The following is a 21,379-nucleotide window of genomic DNA, read 5'->3' as shown; positions in this document are numbered from 1 at the left end:
AACATTAGGGTTTTTTTCATCTGTAAATAGTTTCATCAGGTTGATAAAAAAGTTCCTTACACACAACCATATTCAAGTTAAAGGCTTGAATATGGTTCAATATATATGGTTATTGCATTCATCATGTAAATGCATAATATAGCTATAAATATATAGCGACCCGCGGGAGGGCTGGGACCGAGGGTGATGCGGAATACAACGTGTTGTATTAATTTTTTATTTATGTCATACCTTGGTCATACCCACCCGAGAAAACACACATTTCAATGTGGAATGCGCCAGAAGTTGAGGGAGTTTTGTGTCCTCAAACAAGAAACTGAAGCAACATTGATTCCAATCTCCGAATCCGATATTCGAATTTCCGATGGCCACGCACCCGGCGCGCTCGAAATGCGTTCGAAATATTCTATGGAAGCCTGTGTGATAACACTCCCGAACCCTATGTGATCCGGATAGTTATCACACGGTCCGGAACACCCATATCAGGCCCAGGCATGACATAATTGTAATTACTTTATGCTGTTTTTGTTACCTACTGTAAATTCATTTAAGTTTGCAGGGTTTTGATTTCGCGGTAGGAAGAAAATGATGTGTTTGCGGTGGTTTTAAGTTTGCGTTTGAGACAATAGTAGACAAGGGGGGAGGAGGGCAACAAAATTTCACAGTGGTCTTAAGTTCATGGCCAAGAGCTTACCCGGAAAACCACAAACATATTAAGACCACCGCAAACATTTCTGCATTTACAGTGTATTATATTTTGAGGTCACCGTGTTATGTTCTCTTTTCAGCTCATCTTGATACTATGTTTTACAATTATTCAAAAGCCATTGTATTAGATTTGCCATATCTAAGAAGAATTTTAGTACTTAGAGGTTTTTGACTGTAAATCTAAGATGGATTAAAGTAGTACACTTAGAGGTCTTTAACAATAAATCTAAGACGGATTTTTGTACTTATTCCTTGTATACATGTAGGTCTTTAACTACATACATGTAAATCTAAGATGGATTTAAGTACTTTGACTGTTTTGACAGAAGTTTGACTTTTACCGATAGTTTAGTCAGAGACACTGAGGTTGCATATGAACACTTAGGACAAACTAGAAAGGCCGTCATTTGCCCCTGAGCAAATACAGCATGTTTAGCCATACTCCTCCCCATGCAAGAAGTGGGCTGTCCCAAAATAATGCCTGGGCAAATCGAAATATTAACTGCATGTAGAAAGGCAACATTTGCGAGAGCATCATACTTTGCCAATCTCCCTCCCGATGCATAAATTGACTGTTCCAAAATCACCCGTGCAAAAAAATTCTCTCTACAAGTTCTGCGAGACCCCAAGAGCTTCTTACTGCAAAGTCTTGCGTGTGTTCCTGCAATATGACCTCAGGTGACCTAAATAGAACACGCGTTCTTTGGCCAGTGGCAAATGGAACGTGGGGATCCTTAGATAGAACATGGATTCCTTGGCCAGCAGCAAATAGAACATGGAACGGGGATACCACTTTTGGCCTGTTTTTGGTCTGAAAATGGGCCCGAAAGTCCCCAAAATGAAGCATTCTGAAGTGATGTACACCAGAATTGTGATTGAAGTCCTGTAGGGACATGTTCAAGGCACCCTTGTACTGAATTTCAGGTCACTTGCTTGCAATACCAGGGCACAGGAGCCCAAAATATAAAAATTGTCTAAAAATGCCCAAAAAAACCTCCATAAAAATGATTTTAATGCCTGTTTCAACAAAATTTAAAGATCACCTAAGGGTATTTGCCATCTTTACCTACATGCCAAATTTCAGGCCGTTTGGCCCAAAAATGACGGAGTAGATTCCATTTGAAGATATGGCAGAAGAAGAAGGAGAAGAAGAAGAACGTGAACAAAAACAATATGTTGAGCCATACTAGGTATGGCTAAACATAATGATGTTGGACAGGGGATATGGAGTGATGTATGTTCTTATGTAGTCCCGGCCGATGGCCGATAGATGAGATGATGACTTTGACTGTAAATACAGGAATGTAGGGAGTTAGACTATTTTCTGTGAAGTGGATGAATTTATTTACATTTCCTTCCCCAGCTGCTAATGGAGTACGTTGGAGGTGGGAACCTGGCCAGCTGTATCAGCAATGGCATCCCAGTGCACCTGTCAGTCCTACACAGCTACACGGAACAGCTGCTGGATACACTGCAGTACCTGCACAACAAGTCAGTGGTGCACAAGGACCTCAGGGTATGATACTAGGCCCAGATCAAGTTTCTTGATACTGTCGATGCAGAAATGTTCGCGGTTTTCGCGGTGACCGTTTCACCGCGAACTTAAAACCACCGCGAACATTTTTGTCCAATACTGAAGCAGTATGTGACTTTAGCGCTGCCGCAAACTTAAAATCACTGCAAACACTCCATTTTCGCCTTAGCGCGAAGTAAAAACCATGCAAACTTAAATGCATTTACAGTTCCTGTAGTAAGGCCATTGTTGATTTGATTATATGGATGACATCCTCTGGGAACCCCAAAACTGATGCGAGCATGCGAATAAATAAAAAGTTTGGTAAAAAAAAAAGGTACTTTTATTATGACATCTACGTTGTCAGGAAGGTTGAACAAATGACTTAAAATACTGAGTATGGTATACCGAATACTGTAAATGCATTTAAGTTCGCCTTTTTTTTATTTCGCGGTAAGGAGAAAGGGGACTGTTCGCGGTGGTTTTAACTTTGCGTTTGAAACAACAGTAGCGCTACAGTCATAGGTGGAAAAAAGTTTCGCGCTGGTTTTAAGTTCACCACAAAAACCATGAACATAAAACCATCGCGAACATTTCTGCATTTACAGTAAGACATTCTTCATTTATGTTCTTTCACAATCATATTCTTCTTTGACTTTGGATTCAAATCAACATGGCCTGATAGACAGTTTTGTGGTAGACCGATAACATTTGTTTTTTTAATATTCATATATAATGATGTAAGCTTTGACATAATTTCAAGTCCAATCATTGTTGATAATTTGCAGCAATTTCTTACCAAAGAGGAATTTAATTCTGAATGAAGTGACGTCGGCAGTTTTCTGTACACGCTTTTTGTGATTCAAGTATGACTCTTGAGTCTAACATCTCTTTCCAGCCATCGAGTGTGTTCTTGGATAGTACAGGACATCTTGCAGTAGCTGACTACAGTATAGAGAAAAGGTAAGACAGACATCTTCTTACCTCATCTCAATTGTAGCTTATGATATTTATATAAGGACTGGTACTAGTACTCATTGACTAGTTAAATTTTTAGGGGGCTAAGAAATACAAAATGTAGGGGCCGTGTTGTCAAATCATTTTAATCAATTAACAGAGTTTACACATAAACTTGTACTTCTCTGAAACTTTTTATTTGTTTTGCATAATCAGTAAACCACCTTTAGGTGTAACACCCCAGTTTTGCACAGTAAGTTCAAGCTGCGTATGCGTAAGACCAGACTGTAAGATTTGATCCACTCACACTTCGATGGACCCCTATATTCTTTTCGATAAGTGTTGCGGGTTCTTTAATGTGGTCGATGTGTGGGTCTCCGCAAACACAGGTCATCTGGCTTACATCACATCCAAAAGGATGGCTCTAACCGTAGCCATTTTCACCTCAGTCGAGTAAGGAAATAGGTGTAACATGCTTTTCCCAAGGGCACAAAATCTGGGCCTGTTAGGGATTCAAACCCAGAATTTTTGCTATACTGAGAACTGACCATCCTTTGCACGACCTGGTTCCTGCTCAAAGACACTCTGCCACAGGAAGAACACTAAGGAACAGTCACAACATCACTGTTCCCCATTTTTGCCTTAGCGCGAAATAATAACTATGCAAACTTAAATGCATTTTACAGTATTCAATATGGCAGCCTTGAAAAGGTGACCTTTGCCAAGGAACACTTGTTCCGCCATGCCTTCCACTGTTGGAGAAACTATAAGTCAATAGATAAATAAATGATTTTAATAAATGTGCATGTTTGTAGGTTTGGAGACCTGTACACAGCTGTGAATACTGGCCATGGGGGAGTGAGGTTCAGTGATGACAAGGTGCAGGCTCGACCCAGCAAGAGGGAGGATATTCTTAGGCTGGTATGTTCTTGGCATAGCACCCCCCCCCCCCAACTTTGCGCATTACTGGTATTTTTGACATGAAATTAATAATTTTTCTGTCAGATTTATCAAAATTAGATTGGCTGATGACACAAATGTCCGATGGTCTTGTAGCTTAAGGGTTATACATGTACTGTACTTCCATCCCAATATAAAGTTATCTTTTTTCAGAATTATTCCGTTGGAAAAGACAGTCGCTAGACTTGAGGGTGTCGAATTGAAACCCAAAATGAGTTTATGCAGCCCCTGAAGTAATGATTTTTATATATCCTATGGATGCTACATGACTTGTGTGATATTCAGCAAGTCCTTCCTGGATGTCATTTGTAGACAGTGAAGTTTGATAATTTACTCTGTCTTTCTTGATATGTACAGCCCTATTGACAGAACAAAAGTGCAGCGATTTAATGTGCCTGCTTTATCATAAGCCTTTAACTGACTATATCTTACAGGGAATGCTGGTCCTGAGTTTGTACTTGGGTGAAGAAGTTACGGAGTATCCTGTCAAGATTCCTTCTGATTTGCCTTCTGATTTTCAACACTTTGTTTCCAGGTGAGTGATGGTTGCCTTGGCTTGCGGATGTAGATTAACAACACTTTACCCAGTAACCTAGTAGATAGATAATGTTTATGATGTCAATGTTGCAGTGTTTTGAAATAACACTGCCCCTATATTCAACTTGGTAGGACCACCATCTTATTTGCTTTTTCCGAACATTCGTTCTAACTTCTAGCACACTTCAGTCAGACAATTCTTTTCAATAGAAACAAGTGCAGCAATCCATGGTTTAATTGATCATCCCCTTCTTAATGTGGCATGGCCCAAAGATTACTGTTCTCTGTTCATTATGATAATACATCTGGGCTGTGCCAAGTTAGAATTATGGGGGTGGTCAAGTATCTAAAGCTAGGCTATAGCGGAATATGCAGCACTTTCTTTGAAACAAACAAAATTCGCCAAAAATCGATATTTCAAAATTTACTTGTTGACACGCATCATTCTTTAAGTATTACTATGCATGTACATTCCTGCAAAGTTATATTGATGAACATCGAAGTACAAGCCAAAGAGAGCATTTTTTCTAAAAAAGGGGCTTGGCCTTATAAATCTTGATGACCTATACGTAATCATGACATCAAACTAATTTGTATAGATTATCACCTTGCTATAAGGTACTACCTGAAAAAAAATCAAGGTTGAGGAAGGTTTATAAAATGTAACAAAGGGTTTTTTCAAAAACATTCCCAAAATTCCTCAGCCACCCTTCAACAATACCTTAAATCACAAAATCAGCAATGCCTGTTCTTGACTCCACGTAGATGCTGTGAGACCGACGAGAGGGCCAGGTGGACCACTCAACAGCTCCTGGACCATCCTTTCCTGAAACCCACTGTATCAGATGTCCTTACTCAGGCTGAGACCAACCAGGCTCCATCAAACCAAGGTCGGGTTGTCCACAAATTGTAAAGCGAGCATCACAATTTGTGGTTAAGTGGCATCTTGTTGCGTAACAGCTAGAACATTCGGCTGTCAAACAAGGGAACCCAAGTTCGATACCGGCTTGCCCCCAGACATGTCTGGACATACGTCTGGACGTTGTGCCCTTGGGAAAGGCATTGAACACAAATTTCCTCACTCTGCTCAGGTGTAAAATGAGTACTTAGCTTCAGGTAGGCACGTCCCTTGGATAGGACGTTAGATGGAGGTCCCATGTTTGGGGAGAGCCACACCCCACGCATGTTAAAGAACCCACCACACCTTTCGAAAAAGAGTAGGGGCATGCCCCGGTATGCGATGGTCCAAACCTTACAGTCTGGTCTGGGTTGACATCTTGTAAAGGTGATAGTCTCACCTGTTACACATGTATGTCAATCCTTCCACAAATGTGGTAAATCTGAATAATTAAATCACACTGTCAAAGATCTTTGTCCTTTGTAGACATGTCAGACGAGCTACATTTATTTTCCTACTGTGTGATGCTAGCTTTGTGGAATTTTGATCATCTGCATATCATATTAAGCACCTGAGCTTAAAACGGTATTTGCATGATGCAAAGATAGCATTTTCTATAACCCTCTGGGATTGTGGTTGTATTATTTCCAATCTGAGTAAAACATTTTGGGTTCCCGTGTTCTCATGAACATTCATCATTTCAAAATCTTCGTTGGATTTGTTTCTAAAAAAGAAATCACGTACATGTACTTGTAATGTAAAACATAGGCATGTCCTTGCAGCTCAACTGTTATTTTGCAACCTCACAGTTGAGCTCCTGGTTCTAATTAGTAGGTAACTGGCAGACCTAAGTTCAAATCCTGGGAAGGGCATCTCAGTTGAAGCTGCACCCGTCTTTCGGATGGGACGTAAAATGGGGTTCCCTTGTTTGAGGAGGTGCCTCAAGCATGTTTAAAGGGGAAGTGCTAGCAACCCTTCCCTGTAAAGATATGTATTACCCTCCTACTGAAACAGCAAGGAACAAGAGTTCGGAGACCTCATATCTCCATGAAATATATATTATTATGCAAATCAGACCCTCATTTTCATAATTTGTATTCAACCATGTTCACTGTTACATAACAAGTATGACATTCCAGTTATGTACCAATATGGAATTACAGTATTTTCTCATTGATTATGCAAATTAGATCTTCATTTGCATAACTTTTATTCATCAATGTCCCAGTTGTCCAATGTCTCAGGTACATACACATGTGTATGTTGCATTTCTGAATTGTCGTACCATTGAATGGAGTGGGTTTATAGCAATTCCCATAATTATGCAAATTGTTACTTTAAAACGTAAATGTTGTCATGATTGTGGCAGGTGGGCCAGGTGTGCAGGAGGAGGATTCCCCAGCTGACACCTCGTTCGTGGACCCGTCGGACCTGTCCTGGCAGTCACGGTCACGTCTGCACAACGAGTTTGAGGAGCTGGAGTGGCTGGGGAAGGGAGGGTTTGGGGATGTCATTAAGGTGAGTTCTGACAGGGGGCGTTGTTGCTACATGTAGATGTCACCATATAGATGTCACCATAGAAATGAAAGGCTCTATAGGCCAAGGAAAAGTAATGTTGTGTTTTTTTTATCACATTCATGAAAATTTTTCAACGTCATATTATGATGATATGTCTGGTTGTAGGTGAAAAACAAGCTGGATGGGTGTATGTATGCCATCAAGCGTATTCCCCTGGACCCCAAGAGTAAAGCATTCAACAGGAAGATCACACGGGAGGTTAAACTGCTGTCAAGACTCAACCATGAGAACGTGGTCAGGTAATCTTGATATTATTATTTTCTTATACATGAAATTTCCTCACATTACATACATGTAGTCTTGTTTGCCAAAATAATCCTCTGTACTACAGCATATATGCACCGGTACCAATACGCAGTTCTACTACATGTAGGCTAGTACAGTAGTACTACTGCATGCATTGTGCCAGCAGATTAAGTTTGTTTGTCTATTGTCTTAGTTTGGTAGAAGTTGCAGCTACAAGGAAGCACATGATAACATTTAGTTCAGACATGTCCCTGTAGTGCAGGCGATAACACACTCCCGATGTTTTGCCATATGGATAAAATTGCATGGATCCATGGGCAGGGGTTTGATCCCAGGATCAGCCGCAGCCTGGACATACATGTATTGCATTTGCCATTTCTGATGGTGATATTAAGCATATGAGGGAGCTTCAAACAAGCGTCAAACTTCTGCACATGAAAGAAACGAACACTCTTATTGAAAAGAGTAGGGATGACCCTTTGTCCTTGGCTGAAAACGTGAGCTATATAGCTCTACCACATTGCACTACCACTATAGCTACATGAAAAAAACTTCATGCTTCACCTCAGTTGAGAATGACTGCTACATGTAATTTAATTAAAACCAGCATATTTATACAATGAAAATGAGATTATTTGTTTTTCCTCCAAAATTTGTTCCAGATACTATAATTCGTGGATTGAGCGGATAGAGCTTGACTCAGAAGATGACCCAGGGAGGTTCACTCCATCATCAGAATTTACCCAGAGTCCTACTGACCAGGGAAAGAATCACAAACAGGCAAGTCTGTACTATTACTCTCCAAGCAGAGGCTAGTGGGAACTCAACTCTGAGGCCAGCCGAAAAAGCACTACAGTATGATAAGAAGGTCACCAGACTCACCAACGGTGGGGCTCGTGGAAAATAAAGGGGCATATGATAAGAAGGTCACAATCTTCCCCACCAACCTCTACTTGGAGAGAATGTATCTTTATATATAGTAAGCTATCGTAGGCTCTTGTAATCAAGTTTACGGAAAAAACTCCACCAAAAAGGAAAGATGTATAATTGTACTGTAAATTCCTTTATTTTTCGGCGGAGATTTAATTTCGCATTAAAGAAGTTTTTGCAGCGTTTAAAGTTTGCTGCAGAAACACAATACTGTGGCACAAACACACACATTTGTGGTGTCATGATTTCGTGGTGGAGACACACTGTGAAAAATAAAACCACTGCACGTATTTCAAGATTTTACAGTACCGTAGACGCAGGAATGTTTGCGGGGTTTAATTTTGTGGCAGGGAGAAAATGTGTTGGCGGTGTTTTTGAGTTTGTGTTTGAAACAATAGTAGCGCTACAGTCACACAATGAAACGGCTTTTCACGATGGTTTGCGGTAAAGACTTCACTGTGAAAACTGCGAAGTTCAACATAAAATCACCGCGAAAATTTCTGCATTTACATTTCTTTTTATGTCTCCTTTACTGATGTTTGATTGATTGATTGATCTTTAATTGTATGTCTACAGCAGGAAATGTTCTTGAAGAATCACATGAGCATGTCGGACGACATTGAGAAGCTGGCTCCACAGATCGCGGTGGACTCAGTGGAGTGGAGCACGTCCGTGGACCTGACCAGCAGCAGGAGGATGGAGGACAGCGAGGAGGAGAGCAGCTCCAGTGATGAGGAGGATGTGTTTGGAACATCATTTCTGTGAGTTGATGAGTCTTCTATATTCTCCAAGCAGAGGCTTCGATCGAAAGGGGTAGTTTTGTCCGGGATTTCTAACGTTAGAAATCCCGGACAAAACTACCCCTCTCTAGCGAAGCCTCTGCTTGGAGAATTATTAGTTTTTTACACCTCCTTTCTTAGGGCCGGTTTATATCATCAGTCGATGTGCTTTCGCTACGACGGGGTTATACTGCCCTTTTTACGGGGTGACATACCCTTTCGTTGGCTGTCATACAAGATGGGGATGCGCTAGTTCTCCCGTCCGGGTGAATGGTGTAGATAACCGTATGGCTGATACAAGACGGAGGTTCGCCAGGCCTCCATCCGGGTGATTTGTAGTGAATCACCAACTCCAGACGGAAGGATTTGGACCATTGCACACTGGGGCAGGGCCGGTGTACACGGGGCAAAAATGATCTGTCCTAATACATGTAGCATGACCATGGACGTATGGTGCAGTACAGATTTTTATCCGCGTAAACTGGCCTCACGACGCACGTGGCTGTGTTTGTCGTGTGGCGCCTACAGGGTCTGAGGCACAGCTTAGCCTTGTGTTAACCGACTGGTGTGGCGGGTAGCCCATTTCTGTGCTGAAGTAGGACAGTGTGACGCCCTGTGGCATGCAGCAGCGCGTGGCAGGCTTCACAGTCGTTGTGTGTGTATGATAGGGAACTGTCCTAGGCCACTGTCCTACAACAATTGTACCTATACATGTATGTCGTTCAAAATGCCTCGTGTAAACCAGATGAAGATCTGTGAAATGTAATCAGTTGGTGTGTTTGTTTGCTGAATGTTTGTCTGTTAGTGTGTGTCTGCAGTATGTAATCTGGAAGCGGTGTATAAGGATACTTGGAGAATTGGAAGTACATTAAATGGTTTGGCTAGATGGTCCATGCTGAAGTTCTCAGCAGGGCTGTCTCCAGGACCTGTCCTTCTATCCCGGGACGAGAAAAAATTTCACCCCGTCCGTTCAAAGAATTTGAACCAGAAATTGAGAAAAATGTATTTTCATTAGCTTAGAATGACAGATTTAGTAAGTGAAAATTAACAACATGGGCAGTCCCAAACAATATGTGGGATGGAAACGAATGTAAATCTGGAGACAGCCCTGGTTGAGGGCTAGGATGACTCATTTGCATAAATTGTATCAGGTCATCAGGGGTACCCACTTAGAGCTTGTCGCAACAATGTTCACCCAGTTGTATCAGTCTCTTGTTACAGGTATGTTTCCTCCTGTAACATACCCACATAGTTATTGCTTTGGCTATGACTGCTTAGTACTTGCTTTGATAGATATTGGCTATTTTTCACCTATAGTTATTCTACAGAATAGACTTTGTAATTCCCACTTTGGCATCCCCCGACAGTTTTTTATGTTCGCACTCTGCAAATGTGGTGATAGTTGTTTTTTCAGGTAGTGGATGTTTTAATACATTTTACATGACTTTTGTACACATAGACTAGTGCAGTTTCTGTATATCGTAAGTGTAGCCACCTACTGATTAAAGTTAGTACTGCATAGCACAACCCAGATCACAGATAATGTTTACAGTGTTGGTGTTTATAAACTATTAGCTAAAGCCACACCATTTTAATTTCTTGGTTAACGGAATTTTAGAAAAAAATGCTAGATTGGAAAATCAACAGGAAAACAGAATCTCAGAGGAAAGTTTTTTGTGCTTTGGTGCACAGAGTTTCAGGGAGGGTCAGGTGCGAATTTTCACCCCGGCCTTCTGTTTTCATGATTTTTTGTTGCTAGAATTTAAAAAATCCGTTAACCAAGAAATTACATTGGTGTGGCCTAAGAAACATTTGAAAAATGTAAAAACGCTCGAAATGAATACTAGTTGAATGTGTTGAAATGTTATTGAAAAGCAGCTATTAAACTTGGCCGTTCTAGGAGGCTTGCATACCTTTTTCATAGAGGTTAATTAGCCATTTCAATTCTACATGATCAAACCAGACCACTCAAATTTCACATCGGGCATAATCAATGCTCTTTAGCATATAACAAAATTAGCACCTTGATTTCTGGAGAGCATTGCATTTAACCTTGAACTTGGTTCGGCCATTTCTGTCAGAACCATATCAGGTGTCGTTTGGTTTGCTTTGGGAATGTCTTTTGCCAGAGGTCTTCACCAGACCTACTTGAGTGACATTTTTGTTCTCAGCAAATATTCCTGCCAGCTGGTTGCCCACCATCCACCTTTCCCCAAACTGTGCCTGAGGCAGAGCTACCCTTTGACGAGGTTACCGGTTCCAGGTTAATGATTGGTTACCAGGGGATGACTGACAGCAGGGTCAGCAGTGTCAGTCTGCAGGTGTGCTCTATGACCTTGGGTATAATCACTCTCAGCATGTACCTCATTCTCTGCCATGTGACTCCCAACTAAAGCTTTGTAACTTTGTTAATTTTCAAAAGGAAAACCAACAAGGGATTTATTATTTTACTTACTTAAGTTTCTGTAGTCCATTGTGAAACCTATCATTTCAGTAAGAATGTCCATATATAGTCTAGTAACATAACCTACAATTACTGTCATTATTGTCCTAATTAACATCCCTAACCATCACCAGTGCGGCAGTAGGAACAAAAGCTAGGATTCAGGTCTGGGTTCTATCAGAGGAATTTTGTCTACTGTTTGAAACACTACTGTAAATGCAGAATTGTTTGCGGTGGTTTTATGTTCGCAGTTTTACCGCAAACTTAATACCACCGCAAACATTTTTGTATGTTTGCTGTAGCAGAATGTGACTATAGCACTGCCGCGAACTTAAAACCACCGCGAACACTCCATTTTTGCCTCAGTGCAAAATAAAAACCACGCGAACTTAAATGCATTTGCAGTACCTTGTATATCTATGTTAGATGTACAATTGTATGGCCATGTTGTACTTGTTTTACAACTGTACACTGTCAGATACTAAGTATTTCGCACATGTAAGTGACAGAATGCTATTTATAGGAGAATGGTCTAGTTACTGCTATGTAAAACTAGAATTGATACAAAATGTAGTTCTGACATGTCCAATTGGACTGTTAGCATATCTATAAACAAGTAGGTTTAAAGAAATCAAATAAAGTTTCTGTAAGTAAAGTAGGCAAATAATTGTTCATATGAAAGATGCAGATTATGTAGATATTGGTCTGCTTACATAATCAAGGCAGAAATGCCATAATACTGCTGGGAATCTCAGGCCCTATATGATATAGCAGTGTTGGTTGTAGCAAGCCTCAGTCCGTAATGCATATTAAGGTCTCATTCATGAGTTTTTTCGCCCCATAGGATTACATGTTATAATACATGTTTTACAGTTCACAGTTTGAAATGATGATAAGTATTGCAGTCCTATAAAAAAATCAAGACCATAGCACGTCCAGGTCAAAAGATACAAAAAATGTTCTGCTGCAGTACCAAGTTCACATACCAGGGGGCCCAAAATCGACCTTGACTTTCGGCTTCCCAACACCTGCCCACATACCAAATATCATCGCAATCTATCTAGAGGTTCTTGAGTTATGCTGACTAACAGTAGTCCGGAAACACAAACACACACACAGACTATATCTCCACTTTTCATGGAGATAATAATCTCTATGCAGATCCTACGGTGGCAAGGGACAGTATCCTTTGGCCAAACAATATCCATCTGCCCCCATAGGCATTAGTCCTATATGGCCACCCATGTGTGCTTCACTGGTAGTACTACAAACATGTATGACATCAGTCTTTTCCCAGCCTGCCTCAGTGCCCAGACCACACATTCAGAAACAGGACCCACCGCGCTCCCCTAGCCAGGCCACAGGGCCACCAAACCAACCTACCACAGCGGCCGGCCTAGCTGAAGGCCCTGCCTGGACCTACAGCAGTGACTAGCAGGTTACCCGACCACCCAGCATGTTGATCCACTCTGTTACATTTACCTCTCCCCCTATTGGACATACATACAAATGTAACATTACTCATGCATAGGGCAACATGTGAACAGTGTCGTTTTGACTTTGATTTAACCCAAACAAACAAATAAACAATTTGAAAGCCAGCAATCCGTTGTTTTCTTTATATTTCTCTCTTTGCGATTCTTCTTACATTACATAAACGGAAGTCTTGTGTTGATACATAACCTTAGAACTTGTTTATCACAGCCCCTATATATTTCTCCTAAGTTGGTTTAAGCCAACCCAACAGGTCTTTATCTGTTCTTGCGATCACAGACTTCTTCTGAGTGTTGTTTATAGAGTAAGCTTAAGATCTGAATTGTACAGTGCATTTACATGGAGGCCTTTAATCTTTCTTGACAGCTTAATGTGGTTTCTTTGTTTGGCTGGATGTAATTGATCTGGGAAACAGGTGTTCCTCGCTGGGTCATAACAATGTCATGGAGCATGGACACCTGTACATGGGCGTGTGCAATTTAGAATACTGTAAAATACATTTAAGTTTGCGTGGTTTTTATTTCGCAGTAGGGAGAAAATGGAGTGTTCGCGGTGGTTTTAAGTTCACGTTTGAAGCAATAGTTAGCGCTACAGTCATAGGTGGGCAAAAAGTTTTGCGGTGGCTTGAAGTTTGCACTGAAAGTTTACCGCGAACATAAAACCACCGCAAACATTTCTGCCTTTACAGTACCATCTCTAGGTGCAACGTTTCACAGATTGATGTCAGCTTGTACTTTGTGTTTTCTGTAGATCTTTGTAAGATAATACATTTGCTTTTGAAGTCGCTTTGGCATAGCAAGCATGCCAACAAGGCCTGTATTTGGCAGAGGTTGACGTTTAACGTTTGGTGCCTTATGTCTAGAACAGGCAGCCTGCCAAAAGTGGCATGATAGCCATGAGAGAAAGTGTTCTCTCCTGTGGTCCTCCCAGTGGGTTAAAGGTCAGAGTGGAATTTGGGCTGTTCTGTGGGTGGCTTGGTGGTGGTATGTTCCACTCAGCTGGTCTGGTGTCCCTGGAGCTGGTAAACCCAAACAGCTGATACTAACTATCGCCATGGTAATGGCTTGTTCCATTGCATCTACAGGGATGTCAAACACGAGAGAGCAGTCTTCTTTTAAAATACTAGTCCCATGACCTCATACCTTTGCCAAATGATAACCTTTATGACTGATGTATTATAAATGGTTCTCGTTAATTATGCAAGTAAGGTCTCCATTTGCATGAATTGTATCATTATTCAGTCAATCACTTTCTCCACCCAAATAACACAAGTTGTTCAAAGTATGAAAGAAGACTCTTCTAGCATTCCCTCATCTATTTTGCAAATAAGGTACTGATTTGCATAATTGATACTTAAAAATGTTCACATTTTATTTAACTCTAGACTGCTGCAAATGTGTGTCATTTACCATCTGCAGAATTATGCAGCTATTTCCTCATCATTTAGGCAAATTAGGTCTTCATTTGCATAACTAATATCAGTCGATGTTCCTCTCTTTCCCAGATACATATATCACATATTATGTATAAATTTCCCTAATGAATTATGCAAATTAGATCATGACTAGTATGATTATCATTTGATTATGGCAATCACTAGATTCTATGGTAATAAGGAATACTATGTTGATGATATCGTCGATTTTGGTTTCATATTCTTTTTTTGTTTTTGCCACAGACCAGACCCGGACTCTGATGACTCATCCGATGGTGTTGTGTTTGAACACAGCTTCAGGAACCCTGACTTTGTGGGTGTCGATGATGATGATGATGACGAGTCAGACCAGGAGTCACAGGTAACAAATAGATAACTTGGTATCATACTGTTTTACTAGGTAGAAGTGAAGTGAAGAAAATTCAAAACACTGCCTGTGTAAGAGCTCATTGAACTTGATCTACATTGTACATAATGTATCTGTTACTGTATTTCATTGCTTTTGGTCATTTCCTCTGTGAAACTGGAGATATTGTTTTTGTTTCGTTGTTTGTTTGTTTGTTTGTTTGTCTGTCTGTGTGTGTACGTTTCCACACTTGTTTCCACATGCTAGGTAGAGGGTATGAATACTCTTTTCCGTAAGCCTATTTTGAATTGGAATGCTGTCTTATGCATGCAATTCGTAGCAAGGTGACCAAATTTTGCATAATTCCTTTCCTTGTCTTGATTTGAGCGTAATGCATAGGGGGCCCTCTCAGTATGTCGTGGACACTGACTGGAAATTAGGTCAAAGGTCACAGAATAATATAAAACCTCATTTTCAGTCTTCGATTCCCTACTGTATGCAATTATGTCTCACCTTATGGGAGCCAGTGGGAAAATACATTCGGCAGAATCTGCGAGAAATTCATAATAGTGAATGACGAAAGAAATTTGCAAAAGGTGTGTCAGCAACTGCCTACTATACATGTACATGCAAATAAAGGCTCATCCAAGTGATTGGTTGGGTAAAACATCTATTAGGTGGATCAAGGACATCCTTGGGTGGATAGACTTTCCCAGAAAGTTACACTCCCATACACAATAGTACCAGAGACTATTTTTACAGTGATCACTGTTGATGCTGTGTTTGGTGTCTACTTGATTATCTCTACACCACACTCTGTTCACATGTTGTCTCTCTCCTGTATTTCCTTCCACCCTCCAGCTCTTTGAGCCCTCCTTTTCCACACTGTCACTGGTAGGTGTTGGGTGTGTTATAACTTACATGTATAAGGCTGTCAAAGCCTGACATGACAACGCATTGGGTACAAAATGTACATCAGCCATGATTTGAGAGCTTGCTATCTATATATATAAGTCATCCATGCAATTAAGCAAGAGTGCAAAAGCTCTGTATGGATAAGTATAGACTATTTTAGGAGTAATAGCCTGGAGTCCAGCCTTGTTTAAGCGTTGGTCCGCCCCCAACGGTTGATACTCCAGAGTACCGACAGTTGGGAGTGGACCAAAGCTTAAACAAGGCTAGACTCCAGGCTATAGGAGTGAAATGTGAAATGCTGCTAAGTCAAGTCAAGTCACAGGTACTCTTTGTTAATTCAGTGATAACAGTTTCCTTGTAAAATAAATGTAGTAAAATATACAGTCATGTATTATGTAAATAGGTGTGAGTGTAATGCTCTTATACATGTACATGTACACTGTATGTTTGTATTCGTGTCTTCTCATCTCTTTTGTGTCTTTCACTCTCTTCTATGAAATCACCTTCCATGTCATGTAGTGTAATGCAATTCATGATACACTTGATCGTTTACAGAGGCCATACATACCATAGACAATGGCATTCCATGATTTATTTTAAAGCTGGTCTTATTGTACTGTCATATTTGTTAGCCCTTTGAAAAGCATTATGCTGAGTAACGTTATTTGTGTAATCTGGTAGGCTGTTAAAAGCAGCCACAAGAAGAAGAAGAAGTCAGGACAGACCCTGGACGATGATGATGATGTGGATACTGCCCAACAGAAGCCATGCTTCAAATCCATCCTGTACATGCAGGTATGAGATGTAGGTTCACATGGTACACATAACACGCAAGGGATGTCCCTGTAGCTGAACTGGTAGCAGCCTCACAGTTGAGCTCCTGGTTCCAATTAGTTGGTAACCTGGTTTAATCCTGGGAAGGGCAATATGTTTTGGGCTGCACCTGTCTTTCAGAAGGGACTTAAGATGGGGGTTCAGAAGGGACGTAAGATGGGGGTCCCATGTTTGAGGAGGTGCCTCAAGCACATTAAAAGGGAAGGTTTTGCAGCCCCTCTCTGTAAAAATACATGTATATATACCCTCCTACTGAAACAGTAAGGATACAGGCAGCCACTCTCTCATTGGTCGAACCGCTAATTGCTGCACTATCATTGGTTTAACAGTTACTGCTAATTGTGATGGACAGTCAGGATCAGTCTATTCTGGTTATCTGTTCTCAGATGGAGTACTGTGATAAGAGTACCCTGAGGAACATCATCGATGCAGGACTGTACAAGGAGAAGAAGAGAGTGTGGAGACTGTTCAGGGAGACCCTGGAGGGGCTGGCACACATTCATGAACAGGTACAGAGAACAGCTTGTATAATGAAAGTCCTCCCATCTGTGTTGAAAACTATTACTACTGGTTACTGTTAATGCAGAAATGTTCGCGGTGGTTTTATATTCATGGTTTTTGCGGCGACCGTTTCACCACGAACTCAAAACCACCACAAACATTTTTGTCCAATACTGTAGTAGTGTGTGACTATAGCACTGCCGCAAACTTAAAACCACTGCAAACGCTCTTTTTTTGCCTTAGCGGGAAATAAAAATCACACAAACTTGAATGCATGTACAGTATCTTAGCCACAAATTGATTTTTGATACTTAGACCCCTTTCATGCCAGGATTTGTGAATTGGGCTTCACTCAAGCTCGAGATTGATCCTGATTTGCGAAGCCTGGTATGAACGATCAAATCCGGCTCTGTGGGGGGGGGGGAGCTGATCCACAAAATTATCAACCCCATGCAGGGAGTGGATTCTGTGGATTGAATTGGGATCAATCCAATGCCTTGGTGAATCCCGATTCATGAATCCTGGTACATGTTCTATGAAGTGAGTCTAAGAGATGCTAAGTAAACACATACACATGTAAATGGAGACATTCAGTTCAGATATGTTTTACGATTATTGTCATTTTGATAAGGTATTCATATCATTGTTAGTAACTCTGAGCAGTTCATTCATGTATTATAATAGTTCTGCAGCTCGGATAGCACACTTTTATGATCTTGTACTCGTCATACAAACAACCATGTGTCAATCTACTACAAACTCACAATTATTCAAATTTTAAAGTGCTTTGCATGAATATTATGTACTATAATATCTGTCATCCCAACTATGAACTGTCTACCCCTCCCACTAGGGCATGATTCATAGAGACTTGAAGCCAGTCAATATCTTCTTAGACTCCAACGACCACGTGAAGATTGGAGACTTTGGTCTAGCCACTTCTCACACCTTTGGAAAGGTAACGGCCATCGTGACACCAACATTATCATAATCATGCATATACATTGTATACTGTCTTTATTTGGCACATAAAGTGGCTTATAAGTAATGATGGCTACTTACTGTTTTATCTTCTTAGTAGGCCACACCAATTTAATTTCTTGGTTAACGGATTTTTTTAAGTTTTAGCACAAAAAAAATCATGAAAACAGAAGGCTGGGGTGAAAACTTGCACCTGACCCTGTTCACTCGCTGAAATTGTGTGCACCAAAGTACAAACTTTCCTCTGAAATTCTGTTTTTCTGTTGATTTTCCAATCTAGCATTTTTTTTTTAATTCCGTCAACCAAGAAATTAAAATGGTGTGCTCTTACCTGGAAGTTCATAAGAAGGAAGGTTTTGTGGAGGTATTGTAATCAGTGTTTGTGTGTGTTTGTTTCCTGGTGCGTCTGTAGTTACATTTGTATGTGAATATTGCTGAGTGGAGGTCTACCAGGAAGTAACTAACAGTAAGGCAGAAATGGTGTGATAGGACACTTGGAGAATTGGAAGTGTAGTTTGGTTCGTGTCCAGGAAAACACCTAGTACACACTCAGTAAGGTCGATTATTAATGCTTTCTCCGAGTCAAATCAAATCAAATCGAAACAGTCATATTAACAAAAAAATCTGTTTCAGGGAAACCAAATTCTGGAGACCCCCCTCCAGGCTCTACATGACATCACAGGGTCATCTTCACTGTCAGGTGATTTGGGGAGTAAGTATACCTTTGACAACTTTTTCCATGGCCTACTATTGGCTATACTATAGGCAAGAAAGAAACACTGACTTTGGCCACACCTGGTGTTCTCAGTCCTATCGTTAGTCACTGACGAAAGACAGTGGATACTGTCTGAAACGTCTGACTGTTTCAAAACTTTATCCAGTTGCTTGAGTATTACTAACTATTTTTGGTGAATTGGTGTGGCCTTACATGTGTAGGTGACTTTTTTTCTGTCACGATTCTGATTCATCCACAGTTGGTTAGAAAAGGAATACCGTCAATCTTGAAAATGGTTGCATTGGTTTTGTTTTTGCGTGTGACCTCTCACTGCAAAATCACAACACTGCAAGTAAGTGTTTTGTATTGTTTCAACCACAAACTAATGCAACACCCCCAAAAAGTCCTTTCCCCTCCTATTACAACAAGAATTAAAGTCCCAGCAAAAATATATGAATTTACAGTAATGGCAAGATTCATCTGGTCACAGTTAGAAATGTTGTGTTTTTACAGGCGGTGGTTTGACAGGAAAGGTTGGCACTGCCTTGTACATCAGCCCTGAACTCTGCCTGCCATCACCCAAGATAACATACAACCAGGTATGCATACTAAGTAGCTACATTGTATGCAAAAATGGTTGGGGTTGTTACAGGTTTGTGTAGCAAAACCTTTGTTGGATCCGTTGGCATGTATGGTGGCCGCCATCTTGATTTTGTGATGTCGCAGGGTAGCCATACCATTTCATTGGGAAGGGTGTTTTTTTTGGGTCGCTAGCGTTCTCTCTATTTTTAACAAATCGGCACACAACAATCACACATTCAACTCAGTCAAATAAAATGAAAAATTCAATACCAATTCATATTCATAAAATGACCACGTAATCGCTAAACTAACATGGCAAACCTGAAGTATATGTAGCACAAATACTTATTAATTCTAGTTGACTCAGAATCTAAAAATTTTGGGTTGGAATCCCTAGCAGGATGTGCCTTTGGGAAAGGTGCTTTACATTGATTTCTATTTCTCTCACTTAACTTGGATGAAAAGGAGTATGTAGCTTTGGTTAGGGACATCTTCTCGGATGAGGCGTAAAGCCAGAGGTCCCATATTCGAGGAGAGCCACACCTTGAGCATGTTAAACTTAAAGAGCCCACCGCACTTATCGATAATGTAAGGGTCTATCATGGTGTGGGTGGATTACAGTCCAGTAAGTTACTGTCCAGTTTTACATAGCGTGTACAAACTGTACGAAACTAGTGTGCTGTGCCAGTTAACTGTGTAAAAGGCTGAATAAAGCGTTCCAAACGTGAACCATGCGGCTCCAGATGTCTTACTGAAGGACGATTGCGGTGCGAAAGATGTCGGTTAGCTTGAGTGCCTCCTTCCCCAATTCCTGTGCCAGTTAACTGGTTATACAAAACAAGCAAATGACAGTACAACCATGATAGTTTGACATGATGGTATAATATGTCATAATCATTCTGTACTTAACTTCCGGTTTCCTGCAGAAAGTGGACATGTACAGTCTTGGGATCATCTTCTTCGAGATGTGCTACCAGCCTCTGACCACTGGTATGGAGAGGGTGCAGATCATTGGCAACCTGAGAATGGTACATGTAGGACCCTATTTCAACAAGGCTATTGTTCCCTAATAGTATTTATTTAATTTATTTATCTATCTATTGAATTTTCAGATAGCTGGATAGCCCCATTCAATTCTAGGTCTGTCAAGTTTTTTCGGGCCCAGTCTGCAAAAAACAAATAAAATCATTGAATATTCTTTGCAGTGTGTACAGAGAAAAAGATCAAGTTTTTAGCAGATTAACATTATGAAAAACAAGTGACAGAGGATGTTGTAGAAATAAGGTGTCACAAATAACAACTGGTACACTACCAAAAATGCTTTTTCTTATTTTTCTTGTTTTCTTGATTTTTCTTATTGAGAGAAAGATTTTCTTCCATAAAGAATTTCAAGAAAATCAAGAAACCTTACGGAAAACCTTTGAATGTTAGATCTTACATTAAGAGTTTTATTCTTGTTTTTCTTAGGTGAAGATAGGATTTCTAGTATGATTTTTTATAAGCAAGAATATTCTAGAAATGCTAGTCAATATTTCTTCCTTATTCTTCACACAATATTTGCTTCTTGTTTGGTCAAATGGAGTATTTTACAGAATTTACTCTTTAGATTTTTATTCTTGCCATACATGAATTTTTCTTCAGACTTTTATTTCACTAGGAAAAAATTCTTGACATTTCTTGTTTTCTTAATTTAGGAAGTCTGAGAAATATGATTCTTGCAATTCTTAGTAATTTCTTGACCAAATTCAGTTATTTTCTTGACCAAATACAGTTAAGAAAAATGAGAAAATCAAGAAACTGTAAAACACGTAATTCCCAAGTGTTTTTCTGTTCGAATTCCTTTTCCACAAAGTTAAAGAAAGATGATTCCTGCTTTTCTGTGTTATCTTAAGATGGAAAGTGAAATAAAAGTTCGAATTTGCATGGTTTCCTTTATTTTCTTAACATTGTAAAGTTCAAGAAGATAATTATTGTTTTTCTTGTAATAAGAAAATAAATAATGCTAATTCAATACTCCCATCATCCTT

At 40.2% G+C, this 21,379-nt stretch overlaps 1 protein-coding gene across 3 annotated transcripts in view; it reads left to right on the top strand.

Moving 5' to 3' along the window:
* LOC136432340 (eIF-2-alpha kinase GCN2-like) overlaps nt 1-21,379 on the top strand; it is a 47,363-nt gene that overhangs the window by 8,127 nt on the left and 17,857 nt on the right. Inside the window, exons 9-25 of one of the 3 annotated variants that reach the window (XM_066423533.1) lie at nt 2,072-2,224; nt 3,120-3,184; nt 3,994-4,099; nt 4,573-4,673; nt 5,441-5,565; nt 6,943-7,091; nt 7,257-7,390; nt 8,060-8,177; nt 8,907-9,088; nt 14,722-14,839; nt 15,686-15,718; nt 16,421-16,534; nt 16,960-17,082; nt 17,928-18,032; nt 18,689-18,767; nt 19,284-19,369; nt 20,279-20,380. In XM_066423533.1, coding sequence (XP_066279630.1) covers nt 2,072-2,224; nt 3,120-3,184; nt 3,994-4,099; nt 4,573-4,673; nt 5,441-5,565; nt 6,943-7,091; nt 7,257-7,390; nt 8,060-8,177; nt 8,907-9,088; nt 14,722-14,839; nt 15,686-15,718; nt 16,421-16,534; nt 16,960-17,082; nt 17,928-18,032; nt 18,689-18,767; nt 19,284-19,369; nt 20,279-20,380 — 1,893 coding nt within the window. Of the gene's footprint in view, nt 1-2,071; nt 2,225-3,119; nt 3,185-3,993; nt 4,100-4,572; nt 4,674-5,440; nt 5,566-6,942; nt 7,092-7,256; nt 7,391-8,059; nt 8,178-8,903; nt 9,089-14,721; nt 14,840-15,685; nt 15,719-16,420; nt 16,535-16,959; nt 17,083-17,927; nt 18,033-18,688; nt 18,768-19,283; nt 19,370-20,278; nt 20,381-21,379 lie in introns of all 3 variants that reach the window. The other 2 variants (XM_066423532.1, XM_066423534.1) reach the window with 2 other exon arrangements.

This window comes from Branchiostoma lanceolatum, chromosome 4 (assembly GCF_035083965.1).
Source record: "Branchiostoma lanceolatum isolate klBraLanc5 chromosome 4, klBraLanc5.hap2, whole genome shotgun sequence".
Taxonomy (NCBI): domain Eukaryota; kingdom Metazoa; phylum Chordata; class Leptocardii; order Amphioxiformes; family Branchiostomatidae; genus Branchiostoma; species Branchiostoma lanceolatum.
The sequence above is the reverse complement of the archived record's forward strand: the minus strand, read 5'-3'. Positions and strand labels throughout refer to the sequence as shown.